This window comes from Thunnus thynnus, chromosome 8 (assembly GCF_963924715.1).
Source record: "Thunnus thynnus chromosome 8, fThuThy2.1, whole genome shotgun sequence".
Lineage (NCBI taxonomy): Eukaryota > Metazoa > Chordata > Actinopteri > Scombriformes > Scombridae > Thunnus > Thunnus thynnus.
Window position 1 is genome coordinate 22,195,769 of NC_089524.1, and position 17,967 is coordinate 22,213,735.

The 17,967-nt window shown below is 39.6% G+C and overlaps 1 protein-coding gene across 1 annotated transcript in view; it reads right to left on the reverse strand.

Moving 5' to 3' along the window:
• The window catches only part of sema6bb (sema domain, transmembrane domain (TM), and cytoplasmic domain, (semaphorin) 6Bb), a 131,037-nt gene that overhangs the window by 28,570 nt on the left and 84,500 nt on the right, over positions 1 to 17,967 (reverse strand). The window contains exons 11-15 of the mRNA XM_067597202.1: positions 12,344 to 12,475; positions 11,557 to 11,706; positions 10,169 to 10,348; positions 7,022 to 7,162; positions 2,573 to 2,650 (exon numbers count right to left, since the gene is read on the reverse strand). Of these exons, the coding sequence (XP_067453303.1) occupies positions 2,573 to 2,650; positions 7,022 to 7,162; positions 10,169 to 10,348; positions 11,557 to 11,706; positions 12,344 to 12,475 (681 nt within the window). The remainder of the gene's footprint in view (positions 1 to 2,572; positions 2,651 to 7,021; positions 7,163 to 10,168; positions 10,349 to 11,556; positions 11,707 to 12,343; positions 12,476 to 17,967) is intronic.

The following is a 17,967-nucleotide window of genomic DNA, read 5'->3' on the forward strand; positions in this document are numbered from 1 at the left end:
TATTTGGAAGAAAACAAGTTTCAAGATACGATGTTAGAATCAGATATTTAGCGCTGCTGAGGCCAAATAGGAATTGTGGAATTACGGTAAACCAAACAGCGTACGGAGGAGAACGTTGACGGTGGAGCTACGTTATAGCTGTACCCAGAAGTCTGAGTTGTTTCAGGAAAAATCTATTAATATGCATCGACTTCACTTGTTTTCTACAATTCTACAGAATGCTGACAGATCTTATTTCTACAACTCTATCCCTATGCTTTAAAACTCATTTCCCATTTGGGCAGCGGAGGAGCATGGAAAACTCAAAGGACAATAACATATGATGGAGTGAGGGAAGCAGACAGGAAATGAGAGCAGCATACAGACCAGGTGCTCACAAAGAAAAACACAACCGCTCATAGTCATGGCTTGTATCAGTGAAAACAGCACCAAGCTGCCATGGACAGACTGAGTAATGGTGTGTAGGTGTGTGTGTGCGTGCGTACACATATACGCACAAACGTATGCATGTAGGCTTCATTCAGTAAATTTACAATGAAGGCCGTTTCAGTGGAAATACCTGTAATTAAGTGAGCTACTGTGAGTAAAACATATCTTAGAGAGTAATAAAGGAACAGCTTGATGTTTATTAGATCAATTTTGTTAATTTTCTAGTTGATATGGGTGGAGATCACTTATCACAGATGTGCAGACTGTCACACTTGTTACTTTGTCTTGATCTGTTGTCGTAAAATGTAAGTCAAAACCAATGAAGACACTTTGGATTCAAATACAAGTAAATAACCATTTACAGTTTTACATGGTTCAACAAGCCATTTCACAGAAGCTTCATTTGACCTACAGACAACCTTTGAAGAACCAGAGCTCGAGCTGCCGGTGGATGCTGAAATAAGCTCGTTGGTACAAGTGACTGAGAAGTCCGTATTCTGCAATTAGCTAAAGGTTCAGGCAGCGGCGCAGCCAACATTTGTGCTTTTAATGGCTAGAAAACACTTGTGACAAATGAGTCCAACTGTGCTGTGAACCTGCAGTGGTTGTCATCTTAATAAAGAATAATGTTTTGTGTTCACTTGGCTGCCTCTCACAGGCTGTGGGTCATTTACTTTGTATACGTTAGCTGTGCCAGTGGGTCTGCCTGTGTGCGTGCAAGTTTTCTTTACAGTGCTTTTTATTTTCCCAGGTACATTGGCTCTACATTTAAAGACTTCATATTAAACTGAAAGTGATATAGACCATATTTTTCTGTGTGTGGAGTACTCTGGACAGTGTTTAGTGGATGAGATTCTAGTCTCTTTTTTAGTTTGCTATGTAACAGTGTTTTGTCACCATACCCTTACTGGAAGAAGCTGAATAAGGTGAAAAATGTATTTTATCACCTTCATAGTACAATAATAGCAGTACAAAATGAACCCAGGATAGTCATAAACACACATACAGCAATAAAACAAACCATCTTTCCTCCCTCCCACACTTTTATTAAAAAAACAAAACATATCTTCCTCAGAAGCTGCCCAATTTTAATCTAACGTTATATGTCGCTAACTGCTTAGCTTTCCTCTGGCGTCAGTTTGCAAAGAGAGGTTGCATTATTCCACAAAGAGGAAATCCACAGTAACTCAATGCAAAATCGATTGCCGAGTTGACTGCCCTTGGTAAATCAAATCAAGACCAACACAGAGACCTTTAATAGTATAAGCAGGCAGCCTGAGGTGGTCTTTAAGGCCCATGTTGTCTGTTCTCTTGGCACTACACCTGTGTTGTGAAGGCGTAATTCAATAAGCAGCCTGACTAAGGAGAGATTTGATTTCACTGGAGGGAGGCAGCCGTGATTGGAGGTTAGCTGTCAAGACGGGCCGCCACATTTCAGTAGCAGGAAGAGAGAGAGGTCACACAAACACACACACTCACACTCACACACACTCATGCAGACATCCAAGCAGATACACAAATTCGTTCACACACCCAGACAACACACTGTCTGGGTGTCTGCATGCATGTGTATAACCCAGACATTGTTACATGACAGAGAGACAAACACAAAACCTCACACATCCACACACCCACGCAGAGTGTTGGCCGCCACCTGATAACAAGCTAAGTTAAAAGAACGTAGCATTGTTTAACAGCCGCAGCAGACATCTTGAATCAATAAGTGTACACAGAGCAGACTGTGTGACAGGCTACTTAGAGGGCACAGATGTTTCTCAGAGGCTCAAATAGTCGTACATAGAGACAAGGACTTCCAGAACATAAATAATAAATGGCAAGTTTCTGTGGGGTGTTCTGCTAGGTGTGCTGTCAGAAAAATAACCTTGAGAGGAAAGACACAAGCAGAAATAAATCAAATCAATTCAAAACAAAACAAGAACAACAAAACACTTGGATCAAAGTGAGACTATAGAGAAGGGTGGTAAAACCGCATGCTAAACTACAGATGGACTCAAAGACAGAAAAGAATAAACCAGACAGACGGTGTCAGCATGATGACACAGGACAGCTACTGTATACTGTATGAAGCAGACCATACAAGTGTGTGTGTGTCACAGTGATGTCTATACACTTTGTGTCTCACCTGGTCCCAGGCCTGAGGAAAGAACATGTGCTTCCTCTGGTCCAGCCACAGTATGGATCCCTGGAGGCGATACAGTTTCTGCAGAGACACAGAAAGTTAGATTCTGATGCTTGCTTGATCTTGACTATAACTTAAAGAACTACACTTATGGGTTTTGCACATTTTATACCATTAATCACAAATCAAGAACAGAAGAACTTCACGTTTCCAAAGCGTGACATGATGATTGATTTCTTGCTTTCCAGGAAGCTATTGATTTCCACACATTTCCAACTAAGCGTCAAAACTTGCTTAATAGTGTTATTCATTGCAGTGAATATATTGTCATGCACAGTTTTGTAGATGACAGTTACAATGTCGAGGTAATGAAAAGAGCAGAGACAGTTTTGAAAATGCCTGCTTGTTGGTGCATTGAAGTAGTATTATATACACATCCTATGTCAAAAATAGTCTTAACTCACGGTGACCTGTTTCCAGAGCTTAATCCTCATTTGAAGATTTAGACGCAGTTAAAAAATCAGGAAAAAGCTTGTAGTTTAAGTTAAGATTTTTTTTTCTCAAACAATTTTTAGGAAATTCTGTCCTTTTGACATTTGACAGCCAGATATCCAGCAGCAACCTTTAAATGAACAAACTCACCAAATTTACATTTCACTAACTATTTCACAGCAGCTGACAACATGAAAGAAATACCATCTCTTAAATATCAGATGTCAGAATTTATCTTACTGCAGCAGTTTTTTGAAATGCTTTCTGCTCACAACTATAACACTACACGATGATGTAAATTTGTAAAAAACACAAAGGTAGGAAATCAATCTAAAAAACAGAATTCAAAAATGGACAATCTGTAACTAAACTGTATGCTCTGTATGCATTGGAAAGTTGACCATGTCATTGTTAAATTATTATTTAATTATTCTTATTCTTATTACTAATTACAATACAACTCAATGTACAGTATGAATCTATATCCCTCAATTACATAGCCAACTAGAATAACAACACACAATGCTACACTAAATGATATTATATTTACTCATGTTACTGATAAGAAAGTAGTAAGTGGACTACTATAAATGACACTTTGCAGTTAGTCAGAGCTGTATTAGATCCAACTAGGACGTTAAAACTTACAACCTGGTTAGACACAAAATACGAGGTGCAATTAACTCTTTTAAAAAAGACCTAATGAAACAAGATTGGAAGTCTATGTGGAAAATGTAAACGAAGCCAAAGAGACATTTTGTCCATAACAACTGCTCTCTATGAAAAAAATGTCCTCTGGTAAAGAAAGTAGTAAAACAGAAATTTACTAACTAAGGAAATACAAAACAATAAAAACAAACTGACGAAGTATGAGAAGCAGCAAAAGGGATTATTACAGTAAATTATTGGAGGACAACAGAAATAATATTAAAAACACATGGAAAGTATTGCATGACATTATTAAAAATGGAACTGGACAACAGGATACCCAAATCATCTCCTGAGAAAGAATAATACAACCATTAATGATATGGATTTAGTTGCAGATGAATTTAATGACTTCTTTGTCAGTGTTGGTCTTGGTTTGGCTAAGGAGATTACAAAGACTAGTACTAGAGATGATGTGGAAAGTAAAACTATTAATGTAAATAAATCCATGTTTAATAATGGGAACAGATGAAAAAGAAATTATTGACATTGTTAAAACATTTAAGAATAAGAAGTCTACAGACTGGAATGGAATTGATATGCCTGTGGTTAAAAATGTTATTGAGTGTGTGGTGAAACCTTTAACGCATATTTGTAATCAGTCTCTACAAACTGGTGTACTTCCAAGCTAAATGAAAACAGCTAAAGTCATACCAATATATAAGGCTGGAGACCGACATGTACTCTCTAACTACAGACCTGTTTCTTTACTTTCATAGTGCTCTAAAATACTGTAAAAAATATTCTATAAAAGATTAGAAGACTTTATCACAAAACATAATGAACTATATGAACAGTGATATGGGTCTAGATTCAATTGGTTAACTTTGTTTACACTCATGGGACTTGCGGAGGAAATATCAACTGCAATAGAAAATAAAGAATATGCAGTGGGGATTTTCCTGGATCTCAAAAAAACATTTGATAATGATGACCATGACTTATTATTGAATAAATTACAAAGATATGGAATTAGAGGGTAGCACTCTCTTAGTTAAGCAGTTACCTGGAGAGTAGTTATCAATGCATGCAAATAAATAAATAATAATAAACTGCTGAAGGTTACTTGTGAGGTTCCCCAGGGCTCAGTGTTGGGACCATCGTTGTTTATTTTGTACATATATTACTATTACTACTATTACTGTTCCTTTATAGTCTCATATATAACCCACTGTGTGGAAGTGGGAGAAATACATATAAAACAAATAATAATCCAATCTTTATCATTCAAAAGAGAGCCATAAGAACTGTCAACAAAACCACTTATAGAGAACCAACAAACCCACTCTTCATTAAATTAAAGGCTCTAAAATTTTAAGATTTGGTCGACTTTCAAACGGTTCAAATCATGTACAAAGTTAAAAATCAATTAGTACCTGAAAGTATCCAAAAGTTGTTTCAAATGAGAGAGAGACAACATGACCTGAGAAGAATTTGTATGTTCAAAAAACAATTAGTGAGGACTATTGTAAAATATCATTGAGTTCATTTATTCATGTCCAACATTTAGTAAGTTTAAACGAATGTTTAAAAAAAGCATATTAAATAAAAGAAATGGATGATCAGAAAGAAAGACTGGTATAGAAGGACAGAGTACAGGATATGTAAGTTATGTATTTGTTTTGTTCTGATTGTTTTATCCTGATTGTTTTGTTTTTGATGTTTTGATTGTTTTGTTTTTGATTGTTTTATTTATGTCTTGTTTTGATTGTTTTGTTTTTGTTGTTTGAAGTTACCTTTCGAGATTAAACAAGGTGTTAAAAGGGTAGGCGTTATAAACTGCAGCTTCAGCCTTTTTTACAGACTGCAGAAAAAACAACAACTTTAAGTTGTTGCTCTGAGCTGCCCTATTTACTGTAAATATCTATCTCTTTTTGTGTGTTTATATATGTATAAAGAATGAATTTGTATATGCAAAAAAATTATTTATTTAAGATTAATTTGAAAAAAGACAACTGTGTGGGCTGACAGCCTGGTGGAAAGGAATCAATACATCAGCTTAAGAAAATGAGAGAATATATATAGAAAACATAATATGATAATGTAAATGCATTAAACCGTAACCATAATAAACACAAATCAAAAGCGTTCAGAAACCATCTTCAAAAGGTTAAAAAAACAGACCTGAAGCTGCTGAGGCATGACTAAGAAATCTTAAAGATGCTCACATACAGAACATTAACTCACATCTACTCACATCTAAACACATAAACACACACACACTCAACACACTTCAGAAAGCACGTGAGCGTTTCTTAATGTGTTCTGGATTACACGCTTGTATGACTTACCTGGTTCAGTGAACACACTACACGGCTGACACACTGGTGTATGTACCACTTTGTGTTAGTGTGTCAGTGGACCCTATCGAGCCACAACCACAGGCAGCAATACTCAGTAGTGTGCCAGACTGGCTGTAAATTATGCCGCCTGTGTCTGTGAGTGTAAGTGTGTAAGCAGGTTAATATCCTTATTTAGAATATATATATATATATATATATATATATATATATGTATGTATATATGTATATATGTATTTTATGTTTCCTTATTAGGATTAGTAGACTTGGTTGCTTGCTCTTTTTCAGAAGCTTTTTCAGAAGTTGTACACATTTACACCAATAAGCTGACAAAATAAATAAATGCATAAATTCTTCACTGGAGCTTCTGATAATCTAATAACTGCTGGGTGAAGTGATGAAGTATAATCTCTCTTAAAAAGAATAATATCATATTAACACATATCACAGCTAATAATAACTAGTAATATTATTCAGCTATTATGTGGATTTATTATATGCTTACTGACCTTCATAATATGTATTACATTTTCTGCAAATATTGCTATTATAATCATCTTTTATAATTATGGTGCATCTATGATACAGTTAAATTGCTGGCTGAGCGATGAGACAACATTACTTTTAATGGCAATGTATTCCCAGCTTTTATTAGATTTTCCTCTCATTTAGAGGAGCATTTTATTGTGTTTCGTCTTGTTTCATCGCTACACCGCAGTCAGCAGATTATCACCTTGCTCAAGGGCACAGTGACAGTTGTTGTTAAGTTGTAGTTCAGTTATTTTTGAAGAAAATTCAGGTCAGCAACTCTGGAGCTGGCAGAGGTTCACTTTGTCTTGCTCAAGGACTCTTGTGAAGGCCAGATGGTTGTTGAATGGTCACCTCACTTCTTATTAGACTCCCCCACTGCCCTTTTATGTTCCTGTATGTACAGTATTTGCTGTAGACTTACTTCATGCATCGGGAGTAGAGCTGGCATCGTGCCACCGGTACTCTGACCACACAAGAAGGGAAGGCGAGGAGCAGAGTGTGGCTTGCCCTGTCCAGAGTCAGAGACAGCAGCTGCCTGGCCTGCGGAGAGTCTTCGGCACATCTGCAACACACACACGCAAACAGGCAACCACGCACAAAGCAAAAAATGCATTAGGCAATTTCAATTACCAGACCGAGACTGCACATTAAACCTCTGACCTCACTCAGAGCATTACAGCAGGGAAAAAACATTCCTCATGACTCAATGTGAAACACAACCATACATAAAGAGCTCTATAAATAAAAGCCATGATAAAAAGTAAAAGTGATGAGAGGCCATCTGTGTGGCTGGATGTTACGTGTGTCAACCCAAATATCCACTGTGCTGATTGTGGAGGCTCGAGAGGTCGGCTTGCTGTCAAAAACAGCAGCCAGGAGCTGAATCGCTTCTAATTGGCACTTAGAGCTACGATGGCCGGCGCAAACCTGCCTCCATGCAGCAGATTTATACCTTTTTATGCACATGTGCACTCATGCATCAGTTGTATCTGGATGGTTTATGGTAATAACATTGCGGCAGGCCCAAAGTCATTAAGAAGAATCTATCATTCTGCTAAGGCCAAGCTGCGAGTCATTCTTCACACCCAATATCACGAAAGACGGGGAAAAGGACGGGGAGAGAGAGATGTAGAGAAAGTTAAAAAAAAAAAGAATAAACATCTAACAAATGCAGGGAAAAGGCAAGACAGAAATGAAGAAAATAAAAGAGACCAAACCGAAATCAGGCAAGTTGAGAGAATAGGAGACAATAAAGGCTCTTTTAACGTAGCATCTCTTTCAGATAACTTCCCATGTCATTACAGCAACAAGCCAATCACAAACCAGTGTTTGCTATCTGCGCTGACCCCTTAAAGATCCCTCTTTTAGTGGCCCTACTTCTGCGTACCCTGGGGTTTATTACAGGGCACAAGGCATCACTTTGTGTACATAAGGTGAGGTTGGGGGTAGTGTGGCCTGGAGCATTAAAAGACAAAAAAACTGATGTGATTGTACTCTGTCTCCTGATTAGCTGGGTGCCCGCTGTGCTAGCTGGACTGTCACTGACCTCCTGCTGGGCTCACCATGCACACTGAATTATCCCACACATACTGGCTCCATTCCACACCGGCTCATTCATCACACAGTCCCCTCATTTCACTTGGCGTCACTATGCTTCATTTTGTCAAGTCTGAAGCAGAACAAATAAGCTGGGACACAAATTGGTGAGCATATTTTGAAGGGGATGGAAAATGAAGGAAGTTTATTACTAAATAAAACGTGAAGTGGACTGCACTCTCCTACAGGGAGAAAGTGTTTTTCCAACCAGGGGGTTTAAGAAATACTACTTTTTTCCCCCTGTATTGTAGAAAAATGGCACATATATCAGGGAGCACAATTACCATGACAGTTAGCTAGTGTCTAGAAACATGTACTTTCTGTTTAAATGCCTCTAATTAGCCTTGGTGAAAGATAATCACCAGCCAATAGCAGCATCAGTGTGACAGTCACCCCCACCCCACCCACCCTGCAGCCATCCACCATGTGGAACACTGCATTTTTACAAAGAACAAAAGCAAAAATGAGTATTGAAAGGGCATTGTACCCAGTCTTCATTATGTAGCGATGGGCATCCAATGAAGCCTCAGAGCTGTCTGCCTTATGCAAAATGCTAATTAGAAAGCGACAAGAAACCCAGTCCTCTGCAATCTTTTTTCAGAATCCAGATATTAAATATGATTTAGCTTCAGACCGAGGATATGGGGTCAATTTTCCTGACAGTATGTAATTTTGGTCAAGATTAAGGATAATGTGATTTTATCATCATTTCATTACTTTCTGATGTTTTACCCGTAATGCCTTTCTACAGTATGTCTCAACCTCATTAGAAGATGTTCAGATTTCTTGATAATGCATATTAGCCTCTAATCCTATTCTGTTATGTTTGCCCTATTTGTATTCTCTGCATGGGGTTGCGTAGGCTCAGCTCCTGCACAATTATGTGATTCTCTCAAAGAATAGGTGAGGTTTTCTGCATAATTCAGGACACGTCATGTTTCCAGGACATGTCATGTTTTTTTTGTTTTTTTTCCCCTCCCTGCGACTCTTTTTTCTAGGCGTATCACACCACCGGCTCCCTTCGCTGTGTATACATCAACCCCAGTTGTCATTTAACCCTTTCCTAGTCACTCCTGCGGTATATCTTCTCTCTGCAGCAAGCTATATGCAGGCTTGTGCCTTAAAGAATAAATCTGGCAATTTTCTATGTTTTTCTTATTGTCAATAACTCATGTAAAGAGCCGAACCAACAATGAACTCATTCTACTTAGGAGTATTGTGCATATATCCAAAGTCTGATAAATCATATCCCTCTGTGCCGTAGACTAGAGTTTGTAGTGGTTTTTGGACAACAACAGAGGTCTACGGCACAGAGGAATACGATAGAAGTCTTGTAATAATGAGTTCATTGTTGGTTTGACTCTGCATATGAGATTTGTTTTCAATAGGAAAAATATAGAAAGTTGCCAGTCAAATCATCTTGAAATCTTTAAAAAAAACCTTTGAAATTTTGGGAAATATCCTTATTTGCTTTCTTTTAGAGAGTTAATGTTAGATAAAAAGATTGATACCACTTTTATGTCTGTACAGTCAATATAAGGCAGTAATAGCGCCAGCAGCTGGTTAGCTTAGCATAAAGACTGGAAATGGGGAAACAGCTAGCCTGGCTCTGTCTAAAGCTCACTAATTAACACATCAGGCAACCTAGTGTTTACATATATTGAACAAACTAGATATAACTTAATTAATTAGTTAATTAGTGAGCTTCAATGGTGCTGGAAGATGGCTTTGTTATCTTTGAACAGAGCCAGGCTAGCTGTTTTCCCCTGTTTCCAGTGCTAAGCTAAATTAAGCTAACAAGCTGCTGGCGGAAGTTTCATATTTACTGTACAGACACGTGAGTGTGGTATTAATCTTTTATTTTCTAACTCTCAGTGGGAAAAATAATATGCATATTTCCCTAAATAGAAAACAGTTCAAAATATGTTATCTTTTCTTTTCTGTTAGCCACATTGTTGCTTTAATGTCTTACTTATCAGGGTTGAACCCCTCCAGTTCCTCCAGGAAGATGTTGCTGTTGGTGATGGTGTTGTCCTGGTTGGGCATGATGAGGAACTTGAGGATAGTCCCTCTGCTTGAGCTGAGGAACAGGACTGTGCGATTCTTATATGGCCCAGCCTCTGTATCCACCACAATCTTATTGAGCTGATACCTGCACACCAGGAAAGACAGACTGCATTAACGCCACCAAGCTGTGCGGCTCATTTGGGACTTTTCTTCCATGAAAACTAAAAGCGTCATCAAGTAGCTCCTAGAGGCGAGTTTACAATTCAAGCACATTACAACTGATTGGTTTAGGTGTAAAATACTGACTCTTGTGAATTTAAATCATGATATGCTATTTTCTCTTGACTGCAAAATGAAATGAATTCCACAGAAACTAAACTACTCATCAAATTTGCATAATAAACTAATTATGGCAGGCGTTTAGTCGTTAATATCAGTCAAGTAAATGGGCTCATCTTGGAACAATAGACGAGTGTTGCTGAAGTACACACAGTCCTGTGTTTGAGTCAGTTGACTAGAATAGAAAATGTGTTGTGCTGGGTGTTTAATATTCCACATACATCCAGTTCCTATAATCCCCGGTGGCGGGACTCCATACGGTAGATGTGGAGAGAGAGAGAGGCATGCATGCGTTTATGTGGGACTTGATGTGCTACAGCTGCTTGCCTGCTTCAACACCCCACCAGGCTAACTTTAACAGAAGGAGTCCACCGCCCGAGCAGACAGGCCATGTGTGTGTTTGCAGTACTGTCTCCTAGAAAATATGTTTATATACCACTAATTTGTTTTGAAGGAAACGTAATTGGTGCCTGGATTGTGTTCAACGGTAGATAATGGTTTTCTGAAAGTAGAAAAAGCAAAGTTTTGTACCACACGGAAGTCATCGCGAGGACGTCATTGGAGACTTTGATTCTGGAAGTCAGGGTTTGCATCCTGAGCGCTATTTGTGGTTAGGTGTAGGCAACAAAAGCGATTTTGGTCAAATGTTAATAAGCAAATCGTGTCTCATCCTCCGAGTCACTTTTGACTTTTTCAAAATAACCAAGACCACGATCTTTTCCAAATCTTAACCAAGTGCTTCGAGAGCCTAATCGTAACCATGAATGAAAGACGTTTATCATACTGTAGTTGTGACGAACGGATAGTGTAGCAAAAGCAAATGAAATATGTTCTGTATTCTGTAATTTGCCAGATACGTTGATTAAAAATATTTCCTCATTATGTTGAGGAGAAATGTGATTCAAGTGGCAGTGCGTCTATTTCAAAATATATTTGCTGTTGCAGATTAATATATACACGTAAAATCTAGGAGACAGGGTTGGTGTCTGACTGCTTGTCTGAGTTTAGTCTCACCTGACCATGGTTTTGACTATCCATGGTCTTTGTCCGAGTGATGGGACGGCTTCATCCATCAGCGGATGGGTCTTGACAAAGTTGAGCATCTCATCAGGGAAAGAGTTGGAGGAATTAAACCTGGAACCCTGAACAGCACAGCCACCGGGTCTGGGGAAAACATGTTTCAGCACATTAGGCTGGTACGGAGGCAAAGAGGCACTCTGACTTCTTTAAGACCTGACTGAAGATGTAGTCACTTATATTATTAGACAGTCTAGACTGCCTGAGTGTCTCATATTCAGACAGATATCCCTTTTTCAACAGGAGACTCATTTGATTTAGTCTAAAGAACCTCAAATTTGAAGTCTTGGCAAGTAATGGATAGTGGCAAGAGGTCAAGACATGCCTTTAGATTAGGAGAATAAGTTGTGTCCTTGTGAAAAATGGATTTCCCACCTATAGGTGAGTTTCACTTGACTGAACAAAGGTTCTACAGGCTATGATAATGAGTGCAATATCTTCCTAGATTCTCCATTACCTGTATATTTAGTCTCTTTGTACCCTGAAAACTTTCCCAAAATGACCAGAAGCCGCAACTACGTGAGTAGTATTGTTGCTTGCAAGGTGTGTTTTTCCTCTTGCTATGAAATGTAAACCCTTGTCATGAACTGCAACCTGCAAACACACCTTTATAAGGCAGTATTATGGCTGAACTGAATACAGGTTGTTCATAATACATACTTTTTTCTTCTCATAGTTCTCTGATAACCTGAACACAGGTGCATAAATTGATCACAGCCTGCACCTTGGCTTCGGGATGACTTCATCAGGGACAGGTGTCCAAATAGACTCCGGTGATTTCTGCTCCTTGAACCTCCCATCAAACACTGCAGCCAGCTGCTCCATGTCAAAGGCACACACTGCCGAACCCGGGATACTAGAGAGAGACAGACACAGAGGATGATGAGACCGAGGTAGATCGAGACTGTTGATTGATGAAACACTTTGAACTGATACGAAATGACTGTCAGTCCCGTGTCAAGCGGGCTTTACTTTTCTCAGACATTGCTACAGAGAGAATGAGCGACGGAAAAAGGAAAGATAAGGTAGATAATACCTAGACTGAAAAATTGACAGTGAAACGTGAAAAAGGAAAAGAACGAAAGAAGTTAAAATACAGACAGCCAATTGTGAGCCCAAGAAAAGGACAGGCACCCAGCAAAGATGACAAATTGGATTTGGGCTGTTCATATTTTGACATTCAATGCTTGAACACAAAGGAAATTGTTACTGAGACGGAAAGAAAGACAGGATGAGATAGATACTGTAAACTCTGTGGGCGAAGAATAGACATGCAGCGGATGCAATAGCTAGATTAGACCCATGAAAAGATCTTGGCTGGAATTCCTGGAATATAAAACGAAATAGGAAATGAGTCACTGAATATTCTGCCTTTCACAAAGGGGGGAAGATTCTTGCAAAGGAAATGAACCCAACAACACGCTTCATTAAAAAGCCCAGTGCACCTTGGAGGCTGTTTAACTACTCATGAACCCTGCAATTGAGGACAAAACATCTGCCCTGTGTCCATAGCCCACACACACAGCCTACACATACTAAAGAAAGAGAGACAGACTCACACAGTTAGATCATCTTATTTGGGTTGTGGCTACAGAAACAAAGCACTACAGAGACTGAGGAATAAAGAGAGCAGTGTCAGGATGAGATAAGGAATGAGTTTTTAAAAAACATCCATGTTTCCTGCTCCCAGACTGAACTCTGCTCTGAATGTGTCCTCATCAATGACTAATAGTGTGCGTGGTGTGAAAGCTAGTGACTAAGTGCTGATAACTCAGTGATACACACACATTGGAAAAACCTGAGAGGATTGAGTCACCTGCAACCTGCTGCTACATGAAGCCCACACAAACCCCATCAGTTTCTTTCTCTTTCACTCTTACGAAATAAACATCCAACTGGTGATTTGAGAGCTTGTGCAGCAAACCCTCACGATCTTGTAAAGAGCTGTGCAGTGTTTCTGTTGAGTGCCCCTTTGAAAGCCACTGAAGGGTTTGTTTGGGAAGGCAGTGCCCAAAGGCTGGATTTTGGGTTGCAGCAGGGAGCCGTACTCTCCTGATGTGCCATTTGATCAGGTCATGCTGTCTTTCTCAGTACTTATCATTCATAGGCAGGGATGTGACTCAACCCCGGCCAGTGTGGCGGAGCTGCAGGCGTATCTGTGGACGATACAGCGTCTCTCTCAGGACCACAGGCACCAGATGTTATGTGTGACATGTCTGCCTGCTCTTTACCAGAGCCAGCTTGGCTTCCTTTCTCTACCTTTCTTCCACCCCTCCATCCCCTGGCTCTCTCTTTCTCTCTCGCTGCAGGTCATTGGGTTAGCCCAAGCTCCATGTCTAACAGAAATATGCTGAAAGGCCTCAGGTGCTTTCAAAAATAGCTTAATTCTTCTCATTTTCACTTTGTAGTAGTCGCTCTTCCTTTTGATTTTTAGTCCGTATGTGTTATTTTTGGTACTCAGATGTCGTTTTCTCTATCACCCTGCACACTTGAGACTACTTTTTTTTGGTTTACTTTCAAATTTCGCTTGTCCCTCTCTCTCTTTCAGAATTTGTCCTTCATTCACTCTTTCCCCTTGACCAGGGTTGAGTGACAGGCTGTCCAGGCCAAATGCAGAGGGGGTTCGTTTGAGAGGTGCTGCTGCTGAGTTTAAAGTACTTCCTCACTGTTAACAAGCTCATTGACAGCCAGGAATAAACACAGTCCTCACAGACACATGATGCCCTGTAGGAGTAGACGAGGAAGAGGAGAAGAAGGTGGGAGTCAGGCCAAGTTTCAATGTCAATCCTTTAATTAGAGGTTTAAATCTGATTAAATGTATGGATTTTAAATTTTACACACTCATAAATAAAAAATAGAGACCTTGTGAAGTGTAGAATCGATCAATAATGTCTGCTAAAATAACTGATTGAGAACTTTTTGAATAATTTTAGATACTCTTAGACACTTATTTTCTTGTGTTAACTTGACTTGATTTGCATGAAATTTGAGCCAGAGGGGACTCAGATACATGTTACCTTTTTCTGCAAAGTCAGATCAGAACAATTTGGCCACCATGATGGAATGAAACTTTGATTTTGCTTTATGAATTTTAGTCTAATCAACCAAACTTTAATTTTGTTTCAGTTGCATTTTAAAGGTAGAGTCGATGATTCTGGAGAAAGCTTGTTTAATACATCCATCCATTATCTTTACCGCTTATCCTCTAGAGGCTCACGGGGGAGCTGGAGCCAATCTCAGCTGAAAACTCACCACAGTGCAGTCAAATTCAACAAATATGTCCTCATAGGTTGCTAGCTGTCTGTTCTATGTGTGCGCTGAAAAGAAATCCAGTGTTCATACACAGCCCTGGCTCGGACCGAGACTCGGACAAAACACTGTTCCAGCCAATCAGCAGGGGGAGTTCATGCTCATGCACAGGACGGGGGAAGTCATCAGAGCAGCTGTCTGTGTGAGGACATGACAGTCTCCTGTCTCCAGGACCCGTTGAATGGTGGGGGAGAGCTGGCGAACTGGAGAGAGCGAGGCTATGTCAAGTTCACATAGAAAATGTTTCCTCAAAGAACAGATATGTTTCTATTTTATTAAATGTATCAGTCCACGCTGAATCTGAGACAGTCTCACGGAGACCCCCTGGTTTGTTTACACTCTATTTGTTTACAGTCTGAGTCTGTCTCTGTCGCGTTTAGTGAAGAATAATCTGAGCAGGCAGCTGTTTAAATCACACAAATATCCATCTTGCATGATGATTATTTGGGTTGCCTATATTGGTTGGTCTGTCTTTGTTTTCACTCCAGTCTGAATTTGCACAGCATGTACTCAGTCTCAGTGATAGAGAGGATAATGTGTGTTTTGAATGTGCTCTGGGTTATAAATTATTTGTGATAACTGCATTCGTCATTTGTGTTTCTTTGTGTAGTCCTTGAGCTTGGTATTGTTTTTTCCTCTGAGTCCAGATGATTTGTTACACAGAACCGTCTGAGAAGTCATCCATGGAAACTGTTTGGAAAAGGGCAGGCACTTTCAAAAAATACTTGGCAGGTGATTGGATGAACCACCTGTCCATCATCGTCTTTCACTGTCTTACCTTGCAAGGCAGCTGGATTCACAACGCTGATTGGTCCAAACCACCGGTGGTTTGGACACAAGAGCATAACTTGAAGCCTGAAGAGATGGATTGCTGTGTGATTTTGTAATGTCGTCCTCTGCCTTGCTTTAGTTTTATTCTTGGCAGTTTGTAACCTTGTGTTTCTCTTGTGTTGCTGTAGTCCTGCTCAGGCTGTATCCCCCTGCACATCTGTTCTGTGTTAAGTCTCATTAGCCTAAAACTGTTTGTTGCCTGCCACACCTTCGCTGTCTTCATGGTTAACCAATCCTTGTGTTCCCCTCCTTTTCCATTGCCTGCCCCACTCCAGCTGTGTCTTGTTCTGTGATTAGTTCCTTGTGTATTTGTATCTGTCTGTTCTTTGTCAGTTCGTGGTCAATGTATCCTGGTTTTTGCAGCTGTTATTTTTTGCTCCTGTTTCAAGTCAGCCGGTTCTGTTTTTGTCTTCATCTGCCAGTAACGAGAGTCTGGTAAATAAAAAAATAATTTCTTCAGTTTCTTTCACCTGCCTGTTGTTTCAGCATTAAGGTCCACTTGCCTGCATAACCGTGACAGTTGTGCTCACAGGAGACGAAAATTTTTTACGCTCATGATAATGTGTGAGAGGAACAGAGGTGACTCTACAGCTGATGCATCATTGTGGATTCCGCCATATTTCTCTGTTGGTTGTTGCCTTGGTAATGCGTATCCATGAATTTAGGGGGTGGAGCTTCTGAAGGAGCACGAAGGCAGGCGTGTCTTTGTTTGGGTATTAGTTTCAAATATCAACAGTCTTTCTCCAGATTGACTGACTCTACCTTTAAGGAATAATTCAACATCAGCAGACAGTTAGATGAGAAGATTGATACCACTTCCATATCTGTCCGTAAAATATGAAGCTGGTGCCAGGAGGCAGTTAGCTTAGCTTAAGATGAAGACTGGGAGCAGGGGGAAACAAAAATCCTGTCTCTGTCCAAAGTTTTTAAAAAAAAAAATCAGCCTACCAGCACCTCTCAGGCTCACAAATTAATTGTCATATCTCGTTTTTAATACACGTACATATACGAAAACCAAAATGTAAAAACAAGTTACAATTTTATGGGGGAATATGTGGCCTATTTCTTGGCTGTAAGCAATGGAGTCTTGTTGTCAACATGAGGTTTCCAGGTAACCAGCATTACAAAACACAATTTGTCCTTAAAAGTGTACAAGAGCATTTCTCAAATTGTCGAAATATTTCTTTAAAGTTGACATTTAGGGGGCATCACAGATGCCAAAAAAGCTAATTTTCCTATCCTGTGAGCGATAAAAAATGACATATATACTAATTTCCACAATATGAAGCATATATTGATTTACAACCCACAGAGAACCAATCACATGACAGAAATAAAGGTATTTCTAATCAATCATATGGATAGCCCACCTCTGATCTACCTATCCAACATTTGAAAATGTTAAACTTTTTATCCAGTTTATACAAAACATAGCATGAATATTTAACCCATGATCAAAGCTATATATGAAACTCGAAGGACAGAACTCCCCATGCACAGCCAGTGTTTTCAGTCAGGTGCTGGTCAGTCACAGCAACATATAAGGTGAAAATCAAAATTAACCACCGCGCAATGAGATGACTTTACTGTGATTTTATTAGGGGAAAACATATCCAGTTTCTATATATAAAACTCTATCAACTTACAGTAGGCCGTAATTATGAGACCCTTTGCACCTCATGGACTTACTCCGTCATCTTGTTTCTTTCATTTATTCTCCTGCAAACCTTTACCCTGATCTCCTTTTTTTGTACTCAAACAACCCAATTTTTCATACTTTTTCTTTTTTCCAATTCATGTCACTGTAGGTATTCTCTGTCCAACCTGACTAACCTTGCCCATGTGGACTAGCTAACACCTCTGCTACAACTCAGGATTTTCCTTGCAACATGGCTCTGCTGTCAACTACATGCAGTGTTCCTTCCCCACATCCCTTCCTCTGCAGTAGCTCTCTCTACCTAACTATGTATTCCTCTGCCTTCTCTACTTGTGCAAAGCCCGGGGGGACTAACTTGCACATCTGTGCATCCTCCCCTGTGTCACACTTCTCCTGGCACTGTAAACCTGTTCTCCTCCTGCTCCTTGTCCTCCTCATTTCCCCTCCTCTGCTATGTTTTCCCAGAGGGGTATCCTGCTCCGACCCTGTCACATGGGATCTTTATAACCAAAACCAAACATGGCCTCCCACTCTCAGGATGAACCAGATTT